Below are 27433 nucleotides of genomic sequence, written 5' to 3'. Positions count from 1 at the left end.
CATACTTTGGCAGTATGAAGTGTTACAACTGTGGTCAATTAGGCCATCCAACATATAAATGCCCTCAGAAGCCCACTTCTTCAAACCATGACAAAAGAGTGGCATATGCGCAAGAGGATAACTCTAGTTGCAAGGAGAATGGAGTGGATCACATAGAGTCTAAGAAAGGTGAGAACATTATGTTTAGGAGGATACTGATCAAACAACCTGCTCTTGATGAACCTAAGCATAGGAGGGCTCTATTTAAGATCCAATGCAAGATTCTTGGAAAAGTTTGTAAGGTGGTGGTGGATTCAGGTTCTACTGATAACATAATATTAGAGGAGGTTGTCGAGGAGCTTAAGTTAACTAAAATACCACATGTGAATCCATACGAGGTAACTTAGCTCAACAAAGGTCAGAGCATACTAGTAAATGAGCAGACTTGGGTTTACTTCTCAATAGCAGGGTACAAGGACAGGTTATTGTGTGATATCTTACCTATGGATGCTTGCCATTTACTGTTAGGTAGGCCCTAGGAGTATGACAAAGAGGCAATATATGATGGCAAGGCAAACTCAATATTATTCACGAAAGGAGGCAGAACTTTTAAAATCCAATCTTTGTTGGACAGAGAAGAACCACAGTCTAAGTTGCCTAGTGTATTGTTGTGCAGTGGCAAAGAATTTGTTAAGGATCTTAAAGATGAAGAGAGCCAAGGCTATGCAATGGTGCTGAAGTCCAAAGGAGAAGACAAGACAGTCAAGGACCCTTGGCCTGCATAGGTTCAAGCATTGCTTGAAAAATACAAAGATATTGTGAGTGATGGCACTCCTGCTACCCTACCTCGTAGAAGAGTCATAAGCCATCAAATAGACTTTGTTCCTGGTGCATCCTTACTAAACAAAGCTGCATACAAACTCACTCCAAACCAAAACCAAGAAGTGGCAAGGCAAGTGCAAGAATTGTTGGACCAAGATCTGATCAAGAGGAGCATAAGCCCATGTGCAGTCCCTGTTGTACAAGCATCCAAGAAGGGAGGAAAATGGATACTATGTACGGACTCAAGGGCTATAAATAGGATCACAATCAGGTATAGGTTTCCCATACCTAGGATTGAGGATCTCATGGATTGTCTTGGAGGAGCAATGTACTTCACAAAGTTAGACTTGAAGAGTGGGTACCACCAAATTAGGATTAAGGAGGGAGATGAGTGCAAAACAGCATTCAAAACAACAAATAGGCTATATGAATGGCTTGCGATATCACCTGGTCTCTCTAATGCTCGTAGCACATTTATGAGGCTCATGAATAAAGTGTTGAAAGACTTCACTAGAAGGTTTGTGGTGGTATACCTAGATGATATATTGATCTTCAGCAAAACAAGGGAGGAACACATTAAACATGTGGAAGCAGTATTGCAAAAACTTCATGAGGAGAAGCTTGCTATAAAACCTTGAGAAGTGTGACTTTTTCAAATTTATTAAAGTTGTGGATTTTAATTGTTACACCAAAGCTATTACAATGGTTGGTGATTTTTATAGTCCTAGCAGAATAAGTTCACTATTTTACAGTGTGATGCGGGTGTGCGCACCCGGGTCAAAAATCCCAAGCACCTGGTGCACGTACGTCGCCGATGCAAGTACGTTGTGCACCCAAGTACCCCCACCACGACAAAAACACAGCCACACCGTGGCTGCACCGTTCGGCACACATGAGTGGGACGCGAGTGTCATGTCCCTAAATTTTAATGTAATAATTTAATTTAATCAATTAATTAATTGCTCACAGAATTTAAACAATATAATAAAAGGACCTTTAATTAGTTGCTTTAATTAATTAATAAGGGGCCCAAGTTAACAATATTTGTATTTGTGGTTCCGAATGATTTAGTATATCTTGGACCCATTTTTATTTGAAATGTTTTAGTATGTCTTGCCGTCGACTATCTTTGTAAACCTTCGAGAGTACCTCCAAAGGGTATTTAAGCACAGCATGTAGGTAGTAGTTGGTAGGCGATTTGGATTATTTCTTTGTACTGTGAATTCTTGTTAGAGTTTTGTATTGTTTGCCATTTCGGAAGTGAAAGATCTTCTCTACTTGGCTAATCTGGTTTCTGTGGGATTCAACCCTCACCCTATTCCATCTATGTATTACTTTGCTTCGGATCTGGCACATCTCAAGCACCATCTATGTATGCAATTACATTTTGTGATCAAGAATGCAACTTTTGGTAAATGCGAGTACTAATTTCTCATTTTGTTGATTGCATAATTATATGATTTGCGTTATCATTGGCAATTACTTCTTATTGTTGATTCACCCTTCGCGTAGCCTGCACCACTCCATCCCTCTCATCACAATCTTCACCTACCACAGCCTCCCTACAACTGTACCTATCTATCCCATCACCACCGTACACCTCACCAACCCAACTACCGTACGGCTTCCTGTGACTATCATACGACATCCTTCTGTACACTTCCCCACACCCAACAGCTCATCGTACAAACTCTTGTCTTGGTCGTATGGCCTTTTGTTCAGACCGTACGGTATCCTAGCCATGCACACCAAACTGTATGGTATCCACTCTGACCGTACAATTCTCATTCAGATCATATGCCTCCACAATCATTCCATCATCTAGCTTCCTGAGAGGCAGAAGGAAACAGGAATGTTAGAGCGGTATCAAAGCAATTGTCTTCGGGTCAAGATCCCCTTCGAGAAGTCATTGCCCTCGAATTGAGTTCCACTTCAAGCCGATATTGCATTTGGGTCAAGATTGACTTTACATCGAGTTTTCCTTTGGAACATTATAGTGGTATTAGAGCTGGTTATCTTGCCAACCTACTGGGATGATTAAAATATTTTGGTATTTGGATCACACTATAGTGCCGAACAGCGATGGAGAGTGGTGGTTGAAGGCACTACAAAAGATTGGCCAAGAGCTCAGCGAGGGTGTTGATCTTCCATTAGATATATTGGAAGTATGCTTGTGTAAGGCGAACCAATTACCTTCAAGATTTATACAAAGAATCCTCTCACCAATTAAGGATGCCTTAACCCAGGCTTTTGAGACACCATGACAAGGGAAAAAGGTTGGCAGTTGCAGCATGTCTTAGGGAGGTTTTGAGAATTTCGGCTCCTAAAGCACCATATGATGATAACACCATACAGAGATATTGCATTTGATAGCTGACAGCTTTCAAAGTCTTGATGACTTCAGTAGTGACCCTTTTTGTAAGAGATCTACAATATTGGAGAATTGTACAAATGTCAAAATAACCTCCTCTTAGATCTCGAATTGCAAAATTTGGTCCATGATATGTTTCATCACTTCTTGGTCACCATCAAGGAAGATGGTGATACTAAGATTTCAGCTGCTATGGAGTCTTATGATTTCGTGCATTGAAGAGATGAATGAAATATCCCAACCCATCACATCTATATGTTATGGGTTGTTCGTAATCTAGAATGTGTCCCCTCTATAGTAGCCTGTAGATTGTTCAGTAATGTTTTCAAGCATTGTGAAGAAAAACTAATATCTCATTTGCACAAATGGGAGAAAATGGATGACAACAATGAGGGCAATGCATTACATGAGGAGAATGAAGGCATGATTACAGCGCTGCTCCAGGAGGATTTGCTAAATCTTTCTACTACACCAACATGTGAAGAACACCTAAAAAATGAAGATGTTGCTTGCATGGATCTTTTGAAAACATGGACGGATCAAGTTGTGCTCATCATTGAAGTTGTACCAAAGTTGTGCCCGTCGTCAAGGCACTATCTGTCATGGAAGTTCTATCAGTTGTTGAGATTGTGCACATCATAGAAGCTATGTCTGCTGCTGAGGCTGATTCTGTCATCAAGGTTGTGTTCGTCCCTGAGGTCATGTTTATTGCCGAGGTGGTGTGTCTCTCACCGAAGCTATGTCCATCATCATGGTCATGTTTGTCGCCAAGGTTGTATGTCCGTCATTGTGGTTGTATCTGTCAGCATAATTGTGTTTCTTGTTGTCATCGTCACTGTGTCCACCATCATAGTTGTGTTTATTTTTCTCATCGTAATTGTGCCCATCACCGTCATTGTGTCCATTGTGTCATCATCGTTGTGTCTATCACCATCATTGTGTCCACTGTTGTCATTGTTGTCGTGTCCGTCACCATCATTATGTCTTTTGTTGTCACCATTGCCATATCCGTCATCGTCATTGTATTTGTTATCATCATCGCCACCATGTCCATTGCTGAGTCCATCGTCATGCCTGTCACCGTCGTTGTTGCTGTCTGTCATCTTTATTGTGGTTGTTGTCATTACCACTGTCATGTTCATTGTCAAGTCCATAATCGTGTCTATCACCATCATTGTGTCTGTCAGCGTCATTGTGTCCGTCACCAAGCTTGTGTTTGTCATCAAGTTTGTATCCATCGCCGTAGTGTCCATCAATATCATCATAGCTATCTCCATCGTCATTGTGTGTCTGTCATTATGCCTGCATCTGTCACATTTGTCGCCATTGAGACATTGCTCATTATCGAGGCTCTATCCATCATCAAGGCTTCAATCAAGGTTCTGCGTACCACCAAGGTTTTATCTATAGCTAAAATTTTGTTTACCACCGAGGTACTCTTCGTCCGTCAAGGTTTTCTCTACCAAGGCTCCCTTCACCGAGTACTCGTGGTCAAGGTTCCCTTCGCTGAGTTACTCTCTATCAAGGTTTCGTTCACTGAGGTACTCTTTGCTAAGGCCCCCATCATTGCGACACCCTTCACCAAAGCTCTTGTCGGCAAAGTACTTATGGTCAAGCCCCCATTCGCCAACATTCTCACCACCAAAGCTCTCTTCGTCAAGATTTCGTCCGTCAGGAATATAATAGTGGTCATTGAGATTGTGTTAGTGGCTAAGTTTGTACTAGCATTAGCATCTGTGTGCATGACCATACCCAAAGAGATTTTTTAACATAATGGCGTAAAAGATTTCATCAATTTGTGTCATTGGGATTCTGTTGAAGGCTACAACAATGTTTATATCAAAGTGGCACAGCGGATGCTTAACGACAATGTGGTGCAAGGAAGGTTTGATGACAATTCACACATTTCACCTACTTGTTTGGTTTGGGATCATGGTGACTCAGGGCATGACAATATTTATATTAGAGTGGCACAGCGAAAGTTTGATGGCAATGTGGTGCTACGAAGGATTGATGTCATTTCACTTGGATCGTGCCTATGCATTTGATATGGGACCTTGGAGTTGTTGGTGTTTCGTCTGATGACGGATTGCTCGAGGGCAAGCAATCTTTGGGCAGCCAGGATTTGTCATATCCCCAAATTTTAATGTAATGATCTAATTTAATTAATTAATTAATTGGTCACAGAATTTAAATAATATAATAAAAGGACCTTTAATTAGTTACTTTAATTAATTAATATGGGGCCCAAGTTAATAATAATTGTATTTGTGGTTCCAACTGATTTAGTATATCTCAGACCCATTTTTATTTTAATTGTTTCCATAGGTGTTGCCGTCGGCTATCTTTGTAAACCCTCGGAAGTACCTCAGAAGGGTATTTAAGCACGGCATGTAGGTAGTAGTTGGTAGGTGATTTGGATTATTTCTTTGTACTGTGAATTCTTGTTGGAGTTTTGTATTGTTCGCCATTTCGAAAGTGAAAGATCTTCCCTACTTGGCTAATCCGGTTTCGGTGGGATTCAACCCTCACCCTATTTTGTCTGTGTATTACTTCACTTCGGATGTGGCACATCTGGAGCACCATCTCTGTATGCAATTATATTTTGTGATCAGGAATGCAGCTTCTGGTATATGTGAGTACTAATTTCTCATTTTCGTGTTGATTGCATAATTATATGATTTGTTATCATTGGCAATTACTTCTTATTGTTGATTAAGCCTTCACGTAGCTTGCACCACTTCATCCCTCTCGCCACACTCTTCACCTAACAAGGCCTCCCTACAACTATACCTATCTATCCTATCCCCATCATACACTCACCAACCCAACTACCGTATGGTCTCCTGTGACTATTGTATGACCACCTGTGACTACTGTACAGCATCCTTCCGTGCACTTCCCCACACCCAGCAGCTCATTGTTCAACCTCTTGTCCTAATTGTACGACCTATTGTTCAAATCGTACAACATCTTGGCCTGGCACACCTAACCATATAGTATCCACTCTGACCGTACAATTCCCATTTAAACCATACGGCCTCCACAATCATTCCATCATCTAGCTACCTAAGAGGTACAAGGGAACTAGACCATTATAGTGGTATCAGAGGAATTGCCTTCCAGTCGAGATCCCCTTTAGGAAGTCATTGCCTTCGGATCGAGTTCCCCTTCGAACAGAGTCCCCCTTCGAATCGAGATCCCCTTTAGGAAGTCATTGCCTTCGGATCGAGTTCCCCTTCGGACAGAGTCCCCCTTCGAATCGAGATCCCCTTCTAACCGAGAATCCCTTTGAATCAAGTTTCCCTTCGGATCAAGTTTTCTCTTGGAACTAGATCCCCTTCAGATCGATTTCCCTTTGGGTTGAAATTCCCTTCGAACCAAGTTCCCCTTTGGATCGAGTTTCCTTTTGGGTCAAGATTCCCTTCGGACCAAGTTACCCTTCGGATCGAGTTCCCCTAGAGTCCCCCTTTGAATTGAGATCCCCTTCTAATCAAGAATCCCTTCGGATCAAGTTCCCTTCGGACCAAGTTTTCCCTCAGAACTAGATCCTGTTCGGATCAATTTCCCTTTGGGTCAAGATTTCCTTTAAACCAAGTTCCCCTTCGGATCGAGTTCCCTTTCAGGTCAATATTCCCTTAGGATCGAGTTCCCCTTCAGATCGAGATCCCTTCGGATTGAGGTCCCCTTCAGATTGAGATTGCCTCTGGACAAAGATTCCCTTCGGATCATAATTGCCTCCGAACAAAGATCCCCTTCAGGATGAGATTCCCTTTGGGCCAAGATCATTGTTATGCTGACTTGTATCAAAGCAATTGCCTTCGGGTCGAGATCCCCTTCAAATCGAATTCCCCTTTAGGTCGGTATTGCATTCGAGTCAAGATCGACTTCACGTCGAGTTCGCCTTTGGAACATTACAGTGGGGACACGAGTGCGTCTGGGGTGCGGGGGTGCGAGCGAGGTGGGCTTAGGGTGTGCGCAGGGTGCGGTTGGCACCTTGACTAAAAAATGTCAAAAAAAAAAAGTCAACTTTTTGCAATTGCATTTTATTATTTTTTTAGTAATGGAACCCTAATTGGGTGTGGGTCCCATGAGGTCTTTTTCAAGGCTTAATAAGGCTAATACACCTCATTTTCATTTCACATTTCCATTTCATTGTTTTGGAGCAGCAAGGAAAAGAGGTCGATGTAGTTTTTTAGATCTTAGTGGGTGATTTTGCAAGGGATTGCAAGATCAAGAGGAGTAGGAGGAACAAGAGGAGCAAGAGGATTTGATTTTGCAAGTGTCTCATCAAGTTCAAGGTAGGATTTCTTTTTTTTTTACAATATTTTTTTTGTTTTAGAAATCAATTTATATTTAGTATTTACTGTCAACTTTGCATTTAAAAATTAATTTTTGAATTTTTCATTCTTGAATCTTGTTGATACAAGATAGTTGACAATTCTATATTATTTTTTTGTTATTAAAATAGGCTGAAACGTATTTAGCTTACAATTCTTTTATATTTCTAAAGTTTTAAGTAGGCTGAAACTAGTTTGTTTTAATGTTATTTAAATAATTATTAATTACTTGGGCCAAAATGTATCATGATTCAAAATCATTTTTATTTTGTGAAATGTAGTTTTCTAAATGGCATCTAGATCCATTCAGTAGAAGATGTGGATATCAATGAGGATAGTGCATCTGATTATGATCTTGAGCCTGAGGAAAGTGATCATGGGGCTAATATAAATGCCTAACCGAAGGAAGAGTCTCCTTATGTTGCACCAGGGGTGCCTTCTATTAATTGCCCTTCACAGATTTTGGCCAAATTTGCTAGAGGTCCTTATGATCCAAAGTCCCCTTTAAAACAATTTGCTATGAAAATTACACACTCCACACCTGCAGGTGGTGGCACATGGAAATGGAAATGTAACATGTATGGTGGAGAATAATTTGGCAACATTACAAGAGTTAATTGTACACCTTTTTTGGACTACTTATGGTGTGACCTCATGCATATTCTTGGCAAATCGTAAGAATGTGAAATACAGATTTGAAGTAATCAAACTATGGGACATTTCTGATGATATTTAAGTCTCAATACCTAGATCTTTGGCTGCTAGACAACAGGTACAGAGTATACAGTAGTTACAAGGGCAGCGAGATACATCTACACGTATCTTGCATTAGAGAGCAAGGACTATGTCACCTACACCATCCCTTTCTTCACCTACACAGTTCAACAGGGGAAATGGAAAGCAACTACAAGTCGTAGTGGTAGTAACCCCATTGCTCATTTATTTGACATGCAAGGGAGTGGTTAGATGATGATGTTGGTGATTTCTTCTTTGCCAATGGCATCCCTACGCATGTGGCTCGATCTCCCTATTTTGTGAGGATGATTTCCATGGCATTGAAAGAGGGAGATCCATCATATGTGCCACCAGGTGACCACAAGTTGAGGACCACACTCTTGGATAGGGCCCATGACAAGGTTGGGATCTTGATGGAGCAGATGACGACATGTTGGATGGATTCAGGCTACAGAATTATAATGGATGGGTGGATAGACATTAGTCATCATCCACTCATCAACATTATGGTCACATGTGCCAAGGGCCCATACTTTTTGAGGGCAGTTGATTGTTCAAGGCATCGTAAAGATGTTAATTTTCGGTTTCATGTGCTTAGGCAAGCCATTGAGGAGGTTGGGCCATAAAATATGGTCCAAGTTGTGACAGATGCAGCATATGTGTGCAAAGTAGCAAGGAGGCTTGTTGAGGCAGCCTATAGGCATATTTAGTGGACTCCATGTTGTGTGTATGTCATGAACAATGCACTCAAAGACAGGGGAAAAATTGACTAGATTAGATGGGTGGTTAATGATGGGAGAGAGGTGAAGATGTTTATCTACAATCACCATACATCAAATGCACTTTTGAGGAGCTTCGCAAAGAAGCAATTCCTGAAACTAGTTGAGACTAGATACGCCTCATATTATACTCTCTTGGAGATCGTGATTGAGTTGCAAGAGCCATTGCAACTCATGGTTATGACGAATGGAGTCGCAAAACAAAGCAGGGAAAGAGGGTAAAGGAGACAGTGAAGAGCGATCAATTTTGGAGTGATGCAAAATACAGTCTCCATCATTATTCCAGTGTTTCAAGTGATTAGATATGGAGATGTAGATTCACCTAGCCTTAGAGAGGTTGATGAGTGCATTGATTCCATGCTTGGGCAAATAAGGGTTGTTGTGCGTGAGGGACCCCACTCTAGCATTCTATACAGAGCACATTGAGCCTATCATTCACCGCAGATGTGAGAAGCTAAACACTCCTTTGCGCATGGTTGCCTATGCATTGAACCCGAAGTGGTACATGCCTAGGCCTGATAGAGTCACACCACTTCAAGATGATGAGGTGAAGAATCGGTTCTTTCAGTGCCTTATCAAGATGTATGATACTAAGATTGCTAGTAAGATTCGCACCGAGTGGTTTAAATTTGCTAGTCTTTCAAGTAATCCTTAAATCTTGACTTAGTCTTATAAACTCTTTATAAGATCTTTTAATTGCTACTTATAATTTATTTTAATATTTTGTTGTATACTTGTAGGATACTCTGATATTGCAAAGGTGGATCTCAAAACTATGGCACAAAAGAATCCCATTTTGTGGTGGAAATGTCATGGGTCATAGAAGTCAAAGATCACCTCACTAGCCATATGACTACTTTCTTAGGTTTGTGGTTCCACCCCTTTATAATCTTAACTTTAAGAGTTTACCGATTTATGATTCATTGATTCAATGATTTATCATTTGTCACAAATTGTATGAGTGTTTGTTTGTAAGTTGTAATTTTCAACTTTGTTATCTCAGGCTTCTAGCTCCTCAGCTGCAAAGAGGAACTAGTCCACCTATAGCTTCATCCACCTTGTCTTTATATTGTAAAACAATTAAGCTCTTTGTTTTTGAGTGTGAGTCTTTTCCCTTAAGAGTATTCCCATGTAAATCTAGTGTTATGTATATATTTGTTTAAAACTGATATTGCTTTTAAGCATCTAACTTGTTAAAACTTAAAAGGGTTTTAGAATTTTTGTGCAGTCATTGTCCTATTTGATCTAGTATTGGAAGTATTATTTCACACTTAGCTTTTTCTCAGCTGGTATTAGAGCCTAGCCAACACTGTTATCCTTTTTGAGTAGAAGGGTTTATTGTGTTGATCTTGTTTCAATAGGAATTTTGATAAGTGGGAATCGTGTTGATCTTCTTCTTGAGGCACAACACTTGCTGAAGGTTTTGCAAATGGGGTTGCAAGCAGAGTGGGTTTAACCATGGAGGAAACTCCGTGGTTATGTGCACTTGAGTTGGAGTGGTACCGGGATGGATGACTTCCCAAGAAGTCCCAACGCTTCATCTCTGTGAGCATCACCTAGATGCAATGAGTGCTAAGAGTTCCATTCATTCTCAAAAGAGATGGGTTCCTATAAACCACAACTCATGAAACGTGGGTTAATGAGTTTGACTCAAAAAACTTCATAGTTAAATCCTGATAGCAATATCATAGTGGGAATTTTGTAGAGAAAATTTTCAATAATGTTGTTGCAGATTTGAGATGACAAGCACATCTAACAAAATAAATATGATGAAATTTAATGGCATAAATTTTGAGTTGTCGAAACTCAAATGGTAGTATGCTCATAGTAGAGATCCATGGGTTGTGGTATTTTCCACAAAACCCACCACTATGGCCCAGGATGTATGGGATACAATGGATCAAAAAGCCAAGGGTTTGATAAGACTGTTTGGTTGACTATGCTTCTAAATATCCATAAAGAGAAGATTGTAGTTGAGCTTTGGAAGAAACTTGGGGATATTTATCAAGGGAAATCCTTCGTAAATAAGTCGCTCCCAAGAAGACAAATAAAATAATACAAAGAAGACAAAGAAGACAAGTACATGCAATTGTTATGTTCTTTCTTTGACTTGTAAGATCTCCTTGTTATGATAGTTGGAAGCACAACCACTACTTCCAAGATGGAGGGTGTGGTTACTTCGTTGTTGTTTAAAGAGATGCAAAGAAAATCTTTTCAGATGGATTAGGAGACCCTAGTTACTTGTGGTAAATCAATGGAGAAATGCAAGAAGAATCATAAAAAATTTAATCAAAGTTTCTTGGTAAAAAGTCCAAGTTAAAATTTTGGAACTATAACAAACCTTCTCATTTCAAAAACAAGTGCAAGATGGACCAAAAAAAAAGGAAGGGAAAAGAGATTTTTGACTGACTTTGAAAAACCCTCTTAAAATGATGCAGCCTTGGCAACAAACGCTTCGAAAGATGTGTGGTTGATTGTAAAGAACCCAACTAGTTCTAACTTCAATTTTAGAAATCTGATCGCAATTTGTCGCTATGAAGCTCAAGGAATGTTATCAAACATTTAGCATACAATGTTCGAAACCACCATTATGAATTCTCTGTTTGTCTTCTTTAAGTTTGTAGGCCGCAAACGTAGTTACAGAATGCTTTGACAATGCAAGGTTGTCATAAAAATGATATACTAGTTGTTTGACAAACATATACATGACTGAATTTGACTATTATAGCTTATTGACATTAAGTAAAACACATGCCACGCATCCCAATTTGCACCTACAGCCACTAGGCATTTCTACAAACACTTGGCATGCAGACTACTAATTCAATATGACTGAAACACATAATTACAACTTGGCATTTCATCAAACAGTTATAGTACAATCTTGAGATCATTTACAATGACAATACAATGCCAGTATAAAACTAAAGACTTGCAATTATAACACTTGCAATTTAGTACAAATAATTCTCATGGACAAACCAAACTAAACACAGAACCTAATTATGTCTTTGGAGTCTTGTATAATGTAGCAGATTGAATTAAATGCAAATGCCAAACTCAGCAAATGGCAGCCACCACGTAAGACGCTGCCCTCTAATCTCCATCTCAGTCCAAATAGCAATAAACATAGGCCCTGGATAATGATCGCAGCTTGCTGAAGATCTATGCTGCTATAGCCTGGGTGATCACAGCCAACATAAACATGCCCAAATGCCAACTACAAACGCTGCCCAACAGTGTTATATTGTGCAGATGATAAATGCCCAGCAGATAGAATATAAACTACCACAAATCTCAGCTTCAGCAATAAATATAACCCTCTTATTTGGACACAATTCTCAGACTTAGCAATGATCAAATTGTTATACAACATCAACAATTTGATTTATAATTAGAAATAGATCTAACACAATTCACCATGTGTTTCAATGGCTCAAAGTGTAATAGCAGAGACAGGAATCGGTCCTCGCAGAAATCCCATGAAGAAACCCTTAGCAAAATTCACAAAATGATAAAAAGCAAATGTCATAGAAGGGTAAAAGCACAGATCAATGTCACCTTTTAGGACCTCTAAACCTGTTTTGGTCAAATATCATTTCTCTATCAAAACTCAACTTTTTTCAAAAACTAAAAAGACCTTTTTATAGAGCTCGGAGTCAATGTCATCATTATATTAATTTCATAGTGTTTTGATTAGTTATAATTACTTATAATGTTTTTAAGTAGATATTTTAACATTTGAGAGATGCTCCCTCAAAAAAGAAAAAAGAATTGTAAATCATATAAAAAAAAATTAAAATTCATATTTAGCCCTAGAAGAGAGAGTCATCTTCAAGAATATGTAAATTTTTTTCAAAAATGCGTAATTTGATAGGGAAGTTTTGATGGGAGGAAAAAGCTGTTGGTTTTTTATAAAGTTGACCTCAAATACTTATAACAAAGAAAAAATACATCAAAAACCAAAAAAAAAAATTTGTTCCCTAGTTATACATGTCATCTATAACATATTTTCAAATCAGAGGAAAAAAAAAATGATTTACATATACTTGTTTGAGGGGAACTATACCCTATATTTTTTTTTGTTAAAAAAAGGACTTCAAATTATCATTTTTAAATGAATAAATTCTTACTCAAAAAAATCAAAAAATATAGGCATAAAATTCATCCAATTTCACAAATTTCATCAGTTTACATCATTTTCAAATTCTAAACACAAATACCATTTATATGTCATTAAAGTTGAAAAGTTTGTATTACGGGATCCTTTTTCTTTATAAAAGGTGACACAAATTTGTATTTTTACCCAAAATGAATTGCTTTCTCACAAAGCATTACTTTTATAATAATAAATGATAACTTCTTCAAGACACCAAAAGCAAGTAACTTCTCTCACACACTTTCCAGTAAAGAGCCTTAATCAATACACTTTTCATTTAATAATTTTGATTAGATAACTTCCAAGCTAAAAGCTTCATAAGACACTTTTCACTTAAAAGGCTTCTTCAATGCACCTTCAAATTATAACAACATAATGATAAAGTTATTCATTAAGATAACCATATTTAATAACTTATAATATGAAATTGTTAGAAATAGGGAATACTGGGGGGGGGGGGGGGGGGGGCGGAAAGGGTGAATCGGTATTCCAACACATTTTGACCAATTATGGATATCAGAGAATCTCAAACAAGCATAAACAATCATACTGAATAGTAACAATAAGCATCCCACAAAGAAACTCATAACACCTTATTTTATTAACTAGGGAAACTCTGGCCAAGGGAAAACCCCTGTAGGGATGGTACCCACAAGATAATCCACTAATCAACCTTGTGAAAGGTTTTGATCTTGTTAGGAGTCTATTACATACATATAGTGTATATGTCCTTGTTAGGAGACTAAACCTTGTTAGAGGTCTCAACCTTGTTAGGAGTTGTATTACAAAAATGGTGAACTCGTTGCTCTTATAACAGTATATAACTTAACAAGTAGTATCAGATATTACAAAAATTGTGACTATGCTGATATCCTAAATATCTGATTAGTCTTTTGTTGTCCCTTACATTTTGCTCATGCATATTCACCTCTGCTTTACTCTGATCATCAAAATAACATAAATAAAACTGCATGTATCAATCATAACATAGCATAAGCATTTGCATCTTCGCTTAACCAAAAAAACACGATAGACAAATCTAGAGCAATTTCAGCAGCGCAAGGTCTCAGAAAATAAATGAAGTGGCCCATCAAAACAACAAAGGCGTCAACAGATTTATAGAGCTCACATATGAAAGGTAGCCACCTGTGGTTTCCAAAACCATCTCCCATGCCTAGGTAGTCAAGTGGTGTCCAAATCAACACTTTTCCATATCCTTGAAACTTTGCAGACAGAACTTTCCAAACCACAAACATTTGTCCTTCCATAACAGCAAGTTCCCATTTGCACTGCACCCACTTACATAGAAAGTGCCAATATCATAATTAGGTATCCACCATAAGCACAGAAACCTGCCAAAAAGAACTCAACAATAAATAAAAAGTGCCAACGTCATAATAAGGCATCCACCATGACTCTTTAGTACCAACAATGCAATTTTAAATCAGGATACATGTCACCAAAGTACACCTCCTACAAATTTATTCGCCCGAGTGACAAGTGGTGCAATTTCATGCAACTCACTTCACATGTAACTTGCAATCAGGTCCTACAAAGTGATGTGGCAACATACTGAGTTAACACGTAATCAAATTATAATCCATGTTGTGACTCTAAGTTTGAGACAATCCCAAGAATAACTTCATATGTTATTCCCCTCTTCTGATTAACCAAATCTTATGTTCTGTTTGAACCAGTCGTAGATTTATGTGCACTGGCACTGATTAATCTCTACCTTTAGCTAAGCAAAATAAGTTTGCTAATTGCGCATAAATTCTGCTTGTCTGAGTAGAAGTGCAGGTTCACCTTTTTCCGTAAGTGGAAAAATCGAAGAAGACACACCTCTAATATTGATTGCCATGAATAACCACAAAAAACACACCTATTTAAAATATAAATAGCAACTACATATTGTTCGAATTGGGATTTTAGGCTAGTAAATTTTGTCATTTCATTCTGTGTCGCATTTAAACGTGTGATAGCAGCATTGAAACGGGCCAGCTGTGACAACCATAACCTCTATTTTCCACATGCAGAGTTCAAACAAATCAAGCTAGATTTATCTTGTTCTCCATGCCTCCCCGAGTTCTTGACATCAATCTTCAACCTCACTACCAAGATTTTGTGCCTAACCAGATTCACATAATTTCAAACTTGTTAAATTAAATATCTACAATATCCAAGATCGTTAGTTGGTTTCCGTCATTCAATTTGATACAAAAGTTAACTAAGCTTCGAAGGCCCTCGATTCACCTTGTGCTTTCTTTGAAATTGCAAATAGTGTATAGAAACCCTCAAATTCATTTCCAGTTTCTGTTTTGATGTGCTCACTGGCAAGGCTAACGACTACAAACGAGACTTTGACTCTTCTTGTCACTCAGATTGTTCCACCATTCTTGTCAGCAATTTAGACTTAAAGTGTTCAAGATTTAAAATATTGTCGATGTGCATCTCGGTGACAGAGATGACTGTGCTTGCTTCCCTTGACATTGATAAATGGGTCATCCGGTATGTGACTTGCTTCCATTCGCGTCAATTGTCTCCAGTGAAATTATTGAAATAATTAACTATAGATATTTCTCTCTGTCTCCAATGTTTAATAATGTGTCCATACCAAAAGTATCCATATCTTGCTCAAGACATTTTTCTCCCGTCTCTGTGGTCTTTTTCTGTAGCATGTTTTGACATATGTATTAGGCTATGACTTCCAGGTGGACAATATAATGCGACTCCGTGACTTTAAACAAAGGAAGTTTCGTTTGAAGAAAATAGTGGTTTTTAAATCAAAACGTTTTACATAGTAGGTGGATCTTTTACGTTATATTGAGAATAAATATAAGAAGCGAACCTTATCCATGTTGCAGATGACAAAGGCGAGAGAAGTGAGTCCAATAAGCTTATATGGCCTTATTAGTCGAAATGGATCATTGGCATCTTCTACGTGTACTGCCACTTCTTCTTCTTCTTTGCTGACGCTGGTACTGATGCGCCGGCGCTTGCTCTTGCTCTTGCTCTTGCTGGGCCAACAAGCCCGTGCAACATGAATGTTAGAGTGCAAATGCGAGTGCGTAGGTGTGTGCTTCCATCTCTTCGTCCTCTCCTGAAGAAGGGCGCTCAGCCTCCATGGTAGAGTTAATGAATGAGAAGGATGAGGAAGAAAATGGAGTTGAAGATGGCCCATCCCCATTGCCTGCCTATTTACCACACTGACATCTCTCACCGTGCAACGCAATGTTTTATCCTTCCCCTCTCCTGGACGCGTGGCGCATTGTAAGCCTTCCCATATGTTTCTTCCCTCGCCTCCCTGCTTTTAAGCCGCCTGTTTTTATTTCCCACTACGTACTCCATTGTGGGTGTAGTCATTTATTTGTTAAATATTTTGGGCTGAAAAAGGAGGGAAAGAGGGTAAAGGGGTCTAAGATAGAAAATTAAAAATTAAAAAAAACTACAATGTTCATTGTATTTTATTCAATGTGTTGTGGAGGTTTGGTATATAAAATGAAGAGAGGTAAAAAGTTTTTGGCCAGAAGCAAATCGTGGAATAAAATTAAAAATTAAAAAAAACTACAATGTTCATTGTATTTTATTCAATGTGTTGTGGAGGTTTGGTATATAAAATGAAGAGAGGTAAAAAGTTTTTGGCCAGAAGCAAATCGTGGAATAGAATGCGAGAATGTGGAATTTTTCAACATTATGGGTTGTTGATCATAGGTTGTCTAATAATAGGGTTTATCAAAATGTTTGAAAGTGACATTTGCATTAAGTATAGTTGTTTATTATCTTTTACTTTATTTGGGATGTACATTGACAAATTAGAGGAATGGCTAGACAACTTTTGCATTAGGGGATTCATTTGATGAGCTAGGTAATAAAGCTCTTTTATGCAAATGACCTTATTTTAGTGGCAAAAACAATGTGAGATTTAAAGAAATAGTTGAAAGCTCTGTGATTATTTTGCGATGAGATGGGAATGCAAGTGAACACTAGTAAAACTTAGGTAATGACATTTACAGAATAAATAAGGTTCAAATAGGTTTTATTTTTTGAGATAACCCCTTATGTATGGTCAATGAATATAATAAGTACATGGATCTTGATTTATAAAACAAATATAGCTAGGAAACATGCAAAGCAAAAAAAAGTTACAAGGGAGGATGGAGATTCTTACACTTGTTACAAAATTAACATAGAAAAGTTGAGCTAAGAATTTAGAAAACCAAGAAAACTAGTTTTGGGTTTTTAGTAGTTTTAGTTGTTCTATATGGTTGTGAAGTGTGAGGTAGCAACTCAAGTGGAGACAAATAGACTCCAAAAATATTTAATCATGAATAATGATGCAAGAGCATCCTGGGTATAAGAGCAATCTTGCATCACCCAAAAATATTTCATTTCAGTTGTTTGAATAAGGGTTGTCTTAATGCAGAGTTGTTGTCTATGGAGACTTGCTACTTAGTAAGTTAATCATACGAGCTTGGAATGTCCTGATTTTAGAGGTGGATGTTCATCTTGGATATATCAGCTTACCAGTTGAGGCTCGGTATCATATCATGTGTATTCATGGATTTATTATAGATTTTTAGTTTGTAATTTTGGTATATAACTTTAGGCTCACCGTTGAAGGCCTAAACGTACCCAGATAAGGCCTGAAAACTTGATGGATGGGTGCTTGTACAAATTTGAGTAGGTAGATAAGAAGTTGGTGTTTTTGAAAAGTGGTTATAATAGCCAATTGAAGCAATGGTTCAAAAGTTATGGCCTTTCGAAGTTGGGCAGACCAAAGCTTCCAAAATAAATGTCAAGAATGTAATTGGCCGACTCTATATGTATTGTTAGGGTTTGCCAGTCCTAGGTATTAAGTTTGAGTGTTTAGAACCTTCCTAGGCGGCATAAAATTGTCTAGTTTAGAAATGCATGAACATTGTCTAGGACAATTATGGGTGATAGTTTGCACCTTTGTCTTGCAGATTACTGTAATGAAGGCGCCCATGTGGGTTAGCAAATTGTAATCCTAAATTTTGTAATTCTAAATTTGTGGCAATAATAAAAACCCCATATTCTATTCTCAAAAATTATTGTTACTTCTTTGTTCTTGTTATGTGTTAAAGGTATTAAGGGGAGCAACCTTCATCAAGTAGTGTCAATGCTAGAGTTCTCGATTGTGTGGACATATCATTAATTATGAGGCAGTTCACACCAGGACCATAGTTTAGGTTGAGCATGTAGATAGATCGTAGATTGTGAGGCAGTTTGCACTAGGGTTTCAGTGGAAGTGCAAGAATGCCTCCACGAAGAGAGTGTGGTGGAAGAGTCATAGGTGTTACACCTAAGGGTTTTAAAGCCCTCTAGAGGCAAATGCAAGCATTGCAAGAACAAATGTGTCAAGAAATGAATCTTGTCGTAGGAGATGACAAAAGTGAGGATGAAACAGAAGAAGAAGGAAACATTGATAAGTAGTATAAGATGAAGTTTCGAACCCAAAGGAGGAAAAACTTTTCAAGGTCATTTCTAAGATTGGAAAAAGACCTAAGTTTGATGTTCCCATATTTTTGAGAAATCTTAACCCAGAGGAATTGATTGATTGGATCAATGAATTGGAAGAGTACTTCGAATATGAAGATATTGAAGATCCGAATAGGATCAAGTTTGTGAAGGCCAGACTGAAGGGCCACATGAAGATCTGGTGGTAGGAAATCCAGTTGGAGTGAAATAGAAGAGAGAAAGACAGTTCACCTGATGGGATCAACTGATAGCTAAAATGAAGCAACAGTTCATTCCTGTGGATTATGAGCTTGATTTGTTGAAGAAGATGCAAGGGTTGAATCAAAGCAGGAATATCTATTCAAGAGTCTACTGAGGAGTTCTACGAAGTTCCCATAAGAATCGGTCATGTACAAGCTGATAAGGAGAAAGTTGCCTATTATCTTAATGTTGAGGCCAAGCATTTAGGAGGAGTTGAGCCTGGTTCAAATGACCAATATTGAGGAGGCATGTCAACTTTCCCTGAGAGTAGAGGAGAAGCTAAGCAAAAATTTTGATAACAAAAATAGTGGTAGAGGATGCGGTGGAAGATCGATGGATGATCTTATGGAGGCCAAAATGATGATCACAAGAACAAGGATAAGGCTAGAAGTAGTAGTAAGAACCAAAGGGGAAACAATTTCAATCATTTCCAATATCATAACAATAAATATCAGAGAGGAAGAGAAAGAGGGCAAGGATCTGGAAGAGGGGGTTTTCATGGAAAATGTTTTCACTACAAAGAAGAAGAGCATAGATCGTTTGAATGTTCCCAACACCAAGAAAGGATAGATTGAAGAACAAAAGGCCAGGCCAGAGTTGCACATGTTGACGAAGATGTCAAATCATCCCATTCTAAATATGTTGAAAGAAGAGAAGTCTTAGTTAATCGAAGAGTATTTATGAGTGGTGTGAATGAACCTAATCAAAGGAGGAGTTTGTTTTGCACCAAGTACAAATATGAAGATAAGTGTTGTGATGTGATCATTGATGGTGGAAGAACTAACAATCTGGTGTTAGAAAAGATGGTCACAAAGTTGAAGCTGAAGAGGTGAAAACACTCACGTCCATACCATATTAGCTAGGTGCAAGATGACCACTAGATCATGGTCAATGAGCAATGCTCAGTGAAGTTCAAGATTGGAAGCTACCACGATGAGGTGTTGTGTGATATCATACCTATAGATATATGTCATATGTTGTTGGGTAGGTTGTGCTCTAAGAAAGGATAGAGTGAAACATAAGTTGAAACCATTAAAGGAGAAAAATGATAAGGTATGTAGTGCTGCCAGAATATGTTTGGTTGATGGAAAGAAGTTTCTCCAAGGTATGAAGCATAAGCATAGGTGTCAGATAATGTACTTGATTGATTGCCTCCAATGAGGAAGAGATCAATCATCAAATGGATTTGATTTCAAAAGCCATTTTGCCAAACAATGTAGCGCACAGAATGACACCAACAGAAAGTGAAGAGTTGAACAAATAAGTTCATGAATTGTTATAGAAGGGGTTGATTCGAGAGAGTATGAGTCCATTCGATGTACCAGAAGTATTAGCACCAAAGAAGAATGGAGAATGGAGGATGTGCATAGATTTGCAAGCTATCAACAAGATCACAATCAAGTATAGATTTCCATTTCCAAGGATGGATGATATTATAGAATGTTTGTGTGGGCTTGTGTATTTTGCAAAGATAGATCTGAAGAGTGGATACCATTAGATTTGCATCAGAGAAGATGATGAGTGGAAGATTGCTTTCAAGACAAGGGAAGGATTGTACGAGTGGTTAGTCATGCCTTTTGAGCTAAACAATGCACCAAGCACTTTCATGCAGCTCGTGAATGAAGTACTAAAGGAGTTTCTGGGTAAGTTTGTTATTATTTACCTAGATGATATTTTGATCTTTAGTGAGACATTGGAGGAGCATTTGGTGCATATTCGAAAGGTGTTTGATAAGTTGAGGGAAGAAAAGTTGTCGATAAACCTAAAGAAGTGCAGCTTTGTAAAGAAGGAGTTGGTGTACTTGGGATTTGGAGTTTCAGCAGAAGGTTTGAAAATGGAACTAGAGAAAGTGAAGGTTATCCTTGAATAGCCTACTCCAAAGAGTGTTATAGAGGTAAGATCTTTTCATGGACTCGCTAGTTTTTACAAAAAAAATCTTAAGAGGCTTTAGTAGTATTTATGAACCCTTGACTAAAACAATAAGAGGGGATAGGAAAGAATTTAAGTGGACTCTAAGAGCATATAAGAGTTTTAATCTATTGAACAAAAAGTTACAGAGCTAACTATTTTAGCACTTCCAGATTTTAACAAGGTGTTTCAAGCAGATTGTGATGATAGTGGTACTAAAATAGAAGTTGTTTTGAGACAAGAAGGTAGACTTATTGCATATTTCAGTGACAAGTTGAATGATGCCAAAATAAAATATTTTGTTTATGATCAAGAATTTTATGCTATAGTTTAAGCTTTGAAGAAATGCAGACACTATCTTCTTCCTAAGGAGTTTATTTTGTATATTGATCATCAAGCTTTGCAACATTTGAATAGTCAAGGATAATTAAACCAAAGGCATTTGAAGTGGGTTGAGTTTTTGCAAAGTTATACATTTGTTTTGAAACACAAGAGTGGGAAGTCTAACATAGTTGCAGATGCTCTTAGTAGTGTAATCATCCTAAAATGGTCATATGGACTATGAGCTCCCTTTCTAGCATTTTTACTTAATTTATCCATTGGTTATTTTTTATCAAATTCTCAAAATTTAATTTATTTGATTTTAACCTATAGTTTGACCACTTTTTCCTAAGTTAATATTTAATTAAAAGAATATATCCCCTTTTTAATTAAATAAAATTCACCACTTCCCACTTATGCAAAGTGTGCACACATAAAGCATTATTCCTATTTTAGAAATAAAAGAAAAGGCATTTTTGTCTACACATGAATGCACAATTTCTTATGTGAGAGGAATCTTCTATTTTTTAAATAACATTAATTCTCCTCCACATATTTCAAACCCTCTCAACAATCAATCATTAATTGTGATTGATTGAGATGCTTGTGCACGTGGATCACTCAAGATGTATTCTCCTCCCTTGATTACTCCTCTTTTTCCTTTTAATCTCTACCATCCATTTTTCTTTAAAAGGGAGGGCTCTCTCCTCACTCAAAAAATCTTGGTCTCTCATGCTATTATTATGCTGCAGATTTTCTTGGTGATTTTGGAGACTTGGAGCATTCTTGCATTTTTGCATTTTAGTTTAACTCTCATTCTACCTACATTATGGCATACTTTTTAACTTAGTTTCATTTATGCTTTAGCTTAGTTCTCTTTGTTAGCTTGCATTTCATTTAGAATAACTTGCATTTGCATTGCATTTTATTATACATTCTTGGATATTGACACTCTTGCCTCTACTCTTTGAATCTCTTGTTTTATGGTGCATCTTGCAAGGGTTGCATAGTTTGGTTCATTTGAGAGCTACCATCTCACTTTTTTGCACCTTTGCACATCATAGATAAAGAGCTATAAGCTGGCTCTTGAGATTCCCTCTTCCATGGGGTCTTTCAAGAATAATGGTGTATAGAAGTGTGACACTTTTATGCACACATTTTTGGTGCCCACCATGGGGCTTGAATCAAGTTTCTAGTTTTATTTGCTTTCATTTCTCATTTTTTATTTTTTTACAGTAGCATATTGGATCTAATCAAGTGGTTTTGTAGAGTTCTCACTTTAGTTTTGCTAACCCATATGCAGATTGGTTTAAAGGCCAAAACCTTAAGTTTTTTTAAATTTGATTATATCTCCTAAACCACTTGGAGTTTGGTTCTGAATTTTTTTGCAAGTTGATTATGTGTCTAAGATGTCTCAATCTGATTTTCAAATCATTTTGATTTGATTTACATTAGTTATGAATTTTTCTTTATTTTATTTTATTTATAAAAAGTCATTTCTAGTCCCAAATCAATGACTTTTTCAAAAAAACTTACATTTTTAGAAAGGTCTCTAAATTCTAAAGGGGGTTAGTTCTTTGTTTTTTGACTTTTGAACTCGTATTAGGCCTCAAGAACTCGATTTGATAAATTTGATCTATTTTGACAAAATGGGTCCCTAGGGCACAAATGAAGAGTTTTTTTGAATTTCTTGCATTTTCAGAAAGCTCTCTAGTTTTTAGTAGGGGTCTCTTCTTTTCATTTCTATTTTTGGATCCAAATCATATTTAAAAAGTCCAATCTTGTTGACTAGGTTAAAAGAAAAAAGTAAAAATGAGAGCATTTGTGATTAGCTTGCACTTTCTTTGCATACACTTGGTTGGAAGATAACTTGGATCTTTGAGGCAACTAACCACTTTTTGTTGTAGGTCTTACTTGGTTGTTATGCCCTAACCTTGGTTGCTTTACAAGGAGTTTCTCATTTTTATTGCTAAAAAGAACGCATGTCAAATCTTCAAATGCGCAAGGGCTACTAACGATTGTTTGCAGGGCTGCCCAAAGCATAAAAACCATTCCATGTGTGGCACTTTACTAGTTTCTTTCATTTCATAGGTACATTAAACTTGTGATTAAGGTTCTTTGGTGATAGGAGAGTATGTTCTTCACCCTTGCAGTGAATTAGAAATCTTGACCCACCTTTGGATTTCGAAAGCAAGCAGATAATTGAATCTTCTTGGCACATTTGGGGGAAGCAATCATGGTAGGAGAGTATTCTCTTCACCCTTGAGGTGAATCAAAAATCTTGACCCTTGAGAGTGGATCTATTTTGTGGTAGTTAGGATCCTTTAGAGGGCCTGCTCTTGGACAACCTGAGAGGAACGACCCAAGTGGGGACAAGTAAATTATCCAGCTCTTCCAACCCCCTATAAACTCAAGGCTATCAAAGATACAAAACCTTCATAGACGTAGTGTTTATCTTCGCTTAGTGTGATTGCTTATGGGATTTTGACCATAAGGAGATTACTAGGAAAGAATGCTTAAGGTGCTCTTGTGACCATGAGGTCTATTACCCATCATAAGGTGGGGTGTCCCTTAATTGGGTGCAAGAGGAACATTATGAAAGGAAGCCCTTTCTAAACACCCTAAGTTAGTATCTACCCTATTTTACCGCTCAACTTCTTGGTGCAAGGATCGATCCTAGTGGACTACCCAGATCACCCCAAGATTTACACTCACCATATGTGTTCCCTTGGTTATGCTTATGAAACTTCTATGACAAAGTCAATATCTCTTGTGGGCAACCACTTGGTGTGAGGTGAAGGAGCATCAAACACGGGCCAAGTTGTTGAGTAATGAACTGTGACTTTTAGGTAGATATTGCTTGATGTGTTCTTGAATATGCTAGACTTGTGGAAATCTTTTGAACATACACCTGACGATAGTTCTAGGGCTTTGTTTTAAGACCTCACATATGCTTGTATCATGCAAGGTTGATTTGTCCCTTGCTTGATTTTTTGAAGACTACTCCATGCGTCACTATCTTGCTTGGAAAGAAATTGCTTTTGAACATCAAACTTGCTATGCTATCAGCTATTGTCAAACTTTTTCAAACAAGTCAAAGCATCAAGTCTTAACATTTTTCATGTGTTGCTTGCTAAGGGGAGTCTCATCATTTGATCTTTCTTTTCTATGTCTCTAGTGCTTGAACATGTTTAAAGTGGCTCTTTCATCTTAGTGCTCTTGGTCTTTCTATCTTTGTGGTCTATGTCCTCTTGCTAGTTATCCTTTTGCTGAAATGGTTACTTTGATTCCTTTACTACACTCTTATGTTGGGAAAGTTGTTCACCCGTCACCCTGCTTGCTCTATCTATTTGGCTTCTTGCCTAGATCTTGACTTGAGTCACTAGTGTTGTAAGTTTCTTGGACACTTTCTTGACAAATCACTTTACTCTATCTTTACTATTTTGGCAAGTGAACACTCTACCTCTCTATTTTGGACATCAAGTTATCTTTTGTCACCTTCTTAGCTTCCTCTAGTCTCTTTCATGCTTAGTTATCTATCTACCACTATGGCATTCAAACCTTGTGCTACCAAACCTCAACCAAAGCTAAATGATCATGATATCCTCCATGCCACTAAAGAGTTTCAAGATCTATGCGCTCAATACAATGAACTAGAAGAGACAAATGATCTTTCTTACCTTCATTTCTTTAAGCATATGATAGAAATGAAGTCTAAACTTGTGAAAAGATTAGAGGATAAGATTTCATTCCTAAATGCATCTCCCTTAAGACCTTTACATACACGTGGCTCATCTTCTTCAAGGTCTATTCTACTCCAAGACATCAAATGGCTTCATCTTCTAGATCTAAAGACCTCCTTAGAGAGAAAGAAAGTGACACCTCCTTTGAGCCTATTCCAAGCTATCATTATGGACCTACCTTTTACCAAGATAATGATGAAGACATGGATGCATATCATTCACTTGAGAAACAACAAAAAGACTCTAGACATACTTTTGATAGAACTTTTTATCCCTTGGAAGATTCTTATGATGACACTTTGCAAACACTTCTTGGCACCAAGCTCATCATGCTACCTAAGTCTAGCTCATATTGAAACCCATTCTTGGATATCTATTGTGCTTATCATCAACATAATGAGCATAGTACTTCAGATTGCATTGAGCTAAAACATAAAATCCAAGATCTTATTGATAATGGGATTATTGATACCTCTAATGACTCATGTGATGAGGATACTTTTATTGAGAAAGATCATATTAATGAACCTATGTCTAGTGATGGTTTCCTTGATACCTCCACTTCTTCCAACACTCATGCACCTCCCAATACTTCAAATCTTTCCAACATGCCTCTATCAAATAAAGAACCTAATGCTTTGCACGTACACTATGCCTATCCTCAAGGACTACCGCTAAAAGAAACTCAAGCTAACCTTCACTTGGCTATAAACCTTATCCATGCTACTAAGCCTAAAGATCCAAGCACTCCATTCACTCTTCATCCTCCCTTTTCCTTAGAAGTGGCTCCATGTCAAGAGGACTCTAAAAAAGAAAAGGCTATAAATGTCAAGAAAGATCAAGATTGAACACCCTTTCATCTCCTTCAAAATTTAACCCCTCCATATTCTATGTCTTTTCCATCCCCCAAGTATAATGAAGAAATCACTTCCATTATCTCCCTTGAGCTTACTGAAAATTATGAGAAAAGTTCTCTTCCTATGCTATCCAAAGCTACTTGTCAAGATCAAAGTGTCCCCTCATGTTCTACTTCTCCATATCCACTTCAAAATTGTGCTCAAGCTTCAAAGTGCTCCTATTAAAAATGTTGTTCCTATCAAATCTACTCATGAGTCTATTGATGGCTTTGACCATGTTGCTCACTCTAAAGATGTTGATATCCCTTTCCACTATCCATTTGCATCTCCTGAGTCTATCCTTGGTCCTCACCCATTAAAGCTAAAGCCTTCAAATATTCCATCTATATTGGGACCTTATGTTCCTTCATCTCCTACATACCTCAAGATCAACAAAGACATTCATCCTTGATGACTTTTCACCCATCTATCCATATAAACCAGTCATATCAACCTTATTCATCCACAAATCCCAAGTCCTTTGAAAGTGAGAATAAACATAAGAATCCATTGAAAAATGAAGATCACTATGTCCCATCTAAATGACATGTGAATGCAAAGAAGAAAATAGTGCAAAAGAGATTGCAAAGGTCCACTATTAAGAGAGATAAATCAAAGAAAATATGGGTTCTTAAACCTATTATTGAAGAAATGTGTTCTGAAGTATCCAAAGGAAAATCTAAAGCTATATAGATTCCCAAGTCTCTCTTGAAAGACTTAAACATTGAAAAAAAATCAAAGTTAACATTTAAGCTTCCAAAGGTTTCCATTTCATCTTCTTCCAAAAATATTCCTAAAAATATTCCAAAGCCTTCTGCTTCACTTTTTTCCAAATCTCTTCTACCACCTCATACATCTAAACCTCAAGCTATTTCATCCATGATTCTTCCATCATTCCAACACCCTTCAAGGTGTGTGTTAATGTTGATCTTGTCCAATATTTCAACTAGCCTCGTGAAATCCTCTAAAGATTACACTTACTTTCTATACATGAACTCTTATCCTCCGTATACTCTTCCTACTATCGTTTCTCTTTCACCACCCTATTAGCATCTTTGAGCATACCTATCTATGGTCTTGGCTTATCATGACTTATCTTTCCTACTATCTACATTCAAACAACTTGAGCTCTTTCTAAAAATTCCAAAAAAAAATGAAAATGTGCCTTCGTGAAAACCACTTCTTGTGGCATCTTGGTAGCAAAAGTAAAGACAAATAAATTCACCCTATGGTGAAAACTACTTGTGGCACCTTGGATAAGTACCATGATGAAAACCTGGTAAATAGGCATCGTGCATAATTCTTCCATCATCCAACTATCCCCTCTTCTTTCTTTGATCTTGAGAATGTTGAGCTATCTTTGCATATTGGCTATCTTATCTACAAGATTCTCTATTGTGCTTTCTCATTCACTCATATCCTTCATACCCAACTTTATTCTTATTGCTCTATCCCATCACTATCCTATCTAGTTGACCCCTTGGTCTTGATCACAATAAATAAAACATGGTTCTCATAGGTCCCTTGATATGTTATTGGCTTCCATTACTTATCTCATATGCTATCTCAATTAGTGGCTTCCATTGCTTATCCTATATTTTATCTTGCTCATTGCTGACATTGCTATCCAAAACCTTATTC

At 37.6% G+C, this 27433-nt stretch overlaps 1 protein-coding gene across 7 annotated transcripts in view; it reads right to left on the bottom strand.

Moving 5' to 3' along the window:
- The window catches only part of PHT4;5 (phosphate transporter 4;5), a 331556-nt gene extending 315163 nt beyond the window's left edge, over positions 1-16393 (bottom strand). For 3 of the 7 annotated variants that reach the window (XM_089810733.1, XM_089810734.1, XM_089810735.1), the window contains exon 1: positions 16034-16393. In XM_089810733.1, coding sequence (XP_089666859.1) covers positions 16034-16372 — 339 coding nt within the window. In that variant the 5' untranslated portion in view covers positions 16373-16393. Of the gene's footprint in view, positions 1-14314; positions 14538-15438; positions 15855-16033 lie in introns of all 7 variants that reach the window. The other 4 variants (XM_089810739.1, XM_089810737.1, XM_089810736.1 and 1 more) reach the window with 4 other exon arrangements.
- Between the last annotated feature and the right edge of the window lie 11040 nt (positions 16394-27433).

The sequence above is a fragment of the Cupressus sempervirens genome, chromosome 11 (assembly GCF_028749045.1).
Source record: "Cupressus sempervirens isolate cs-2001-9-10 chromosome 11, ASM2874904v1, whole genome shotgun sequence".
NCBI classification, from domain to species: Eukaryota; Viridiplantae; Streptophyta; class Pinopsida; order Cupressales; family Cupressaceae; genus Cupressus; species Cupressus sempervirens.
Note: the sequence above shows the minus strand (reverse complement) of the source record. Positions and strands in the feature narration are given on the sequence as shown.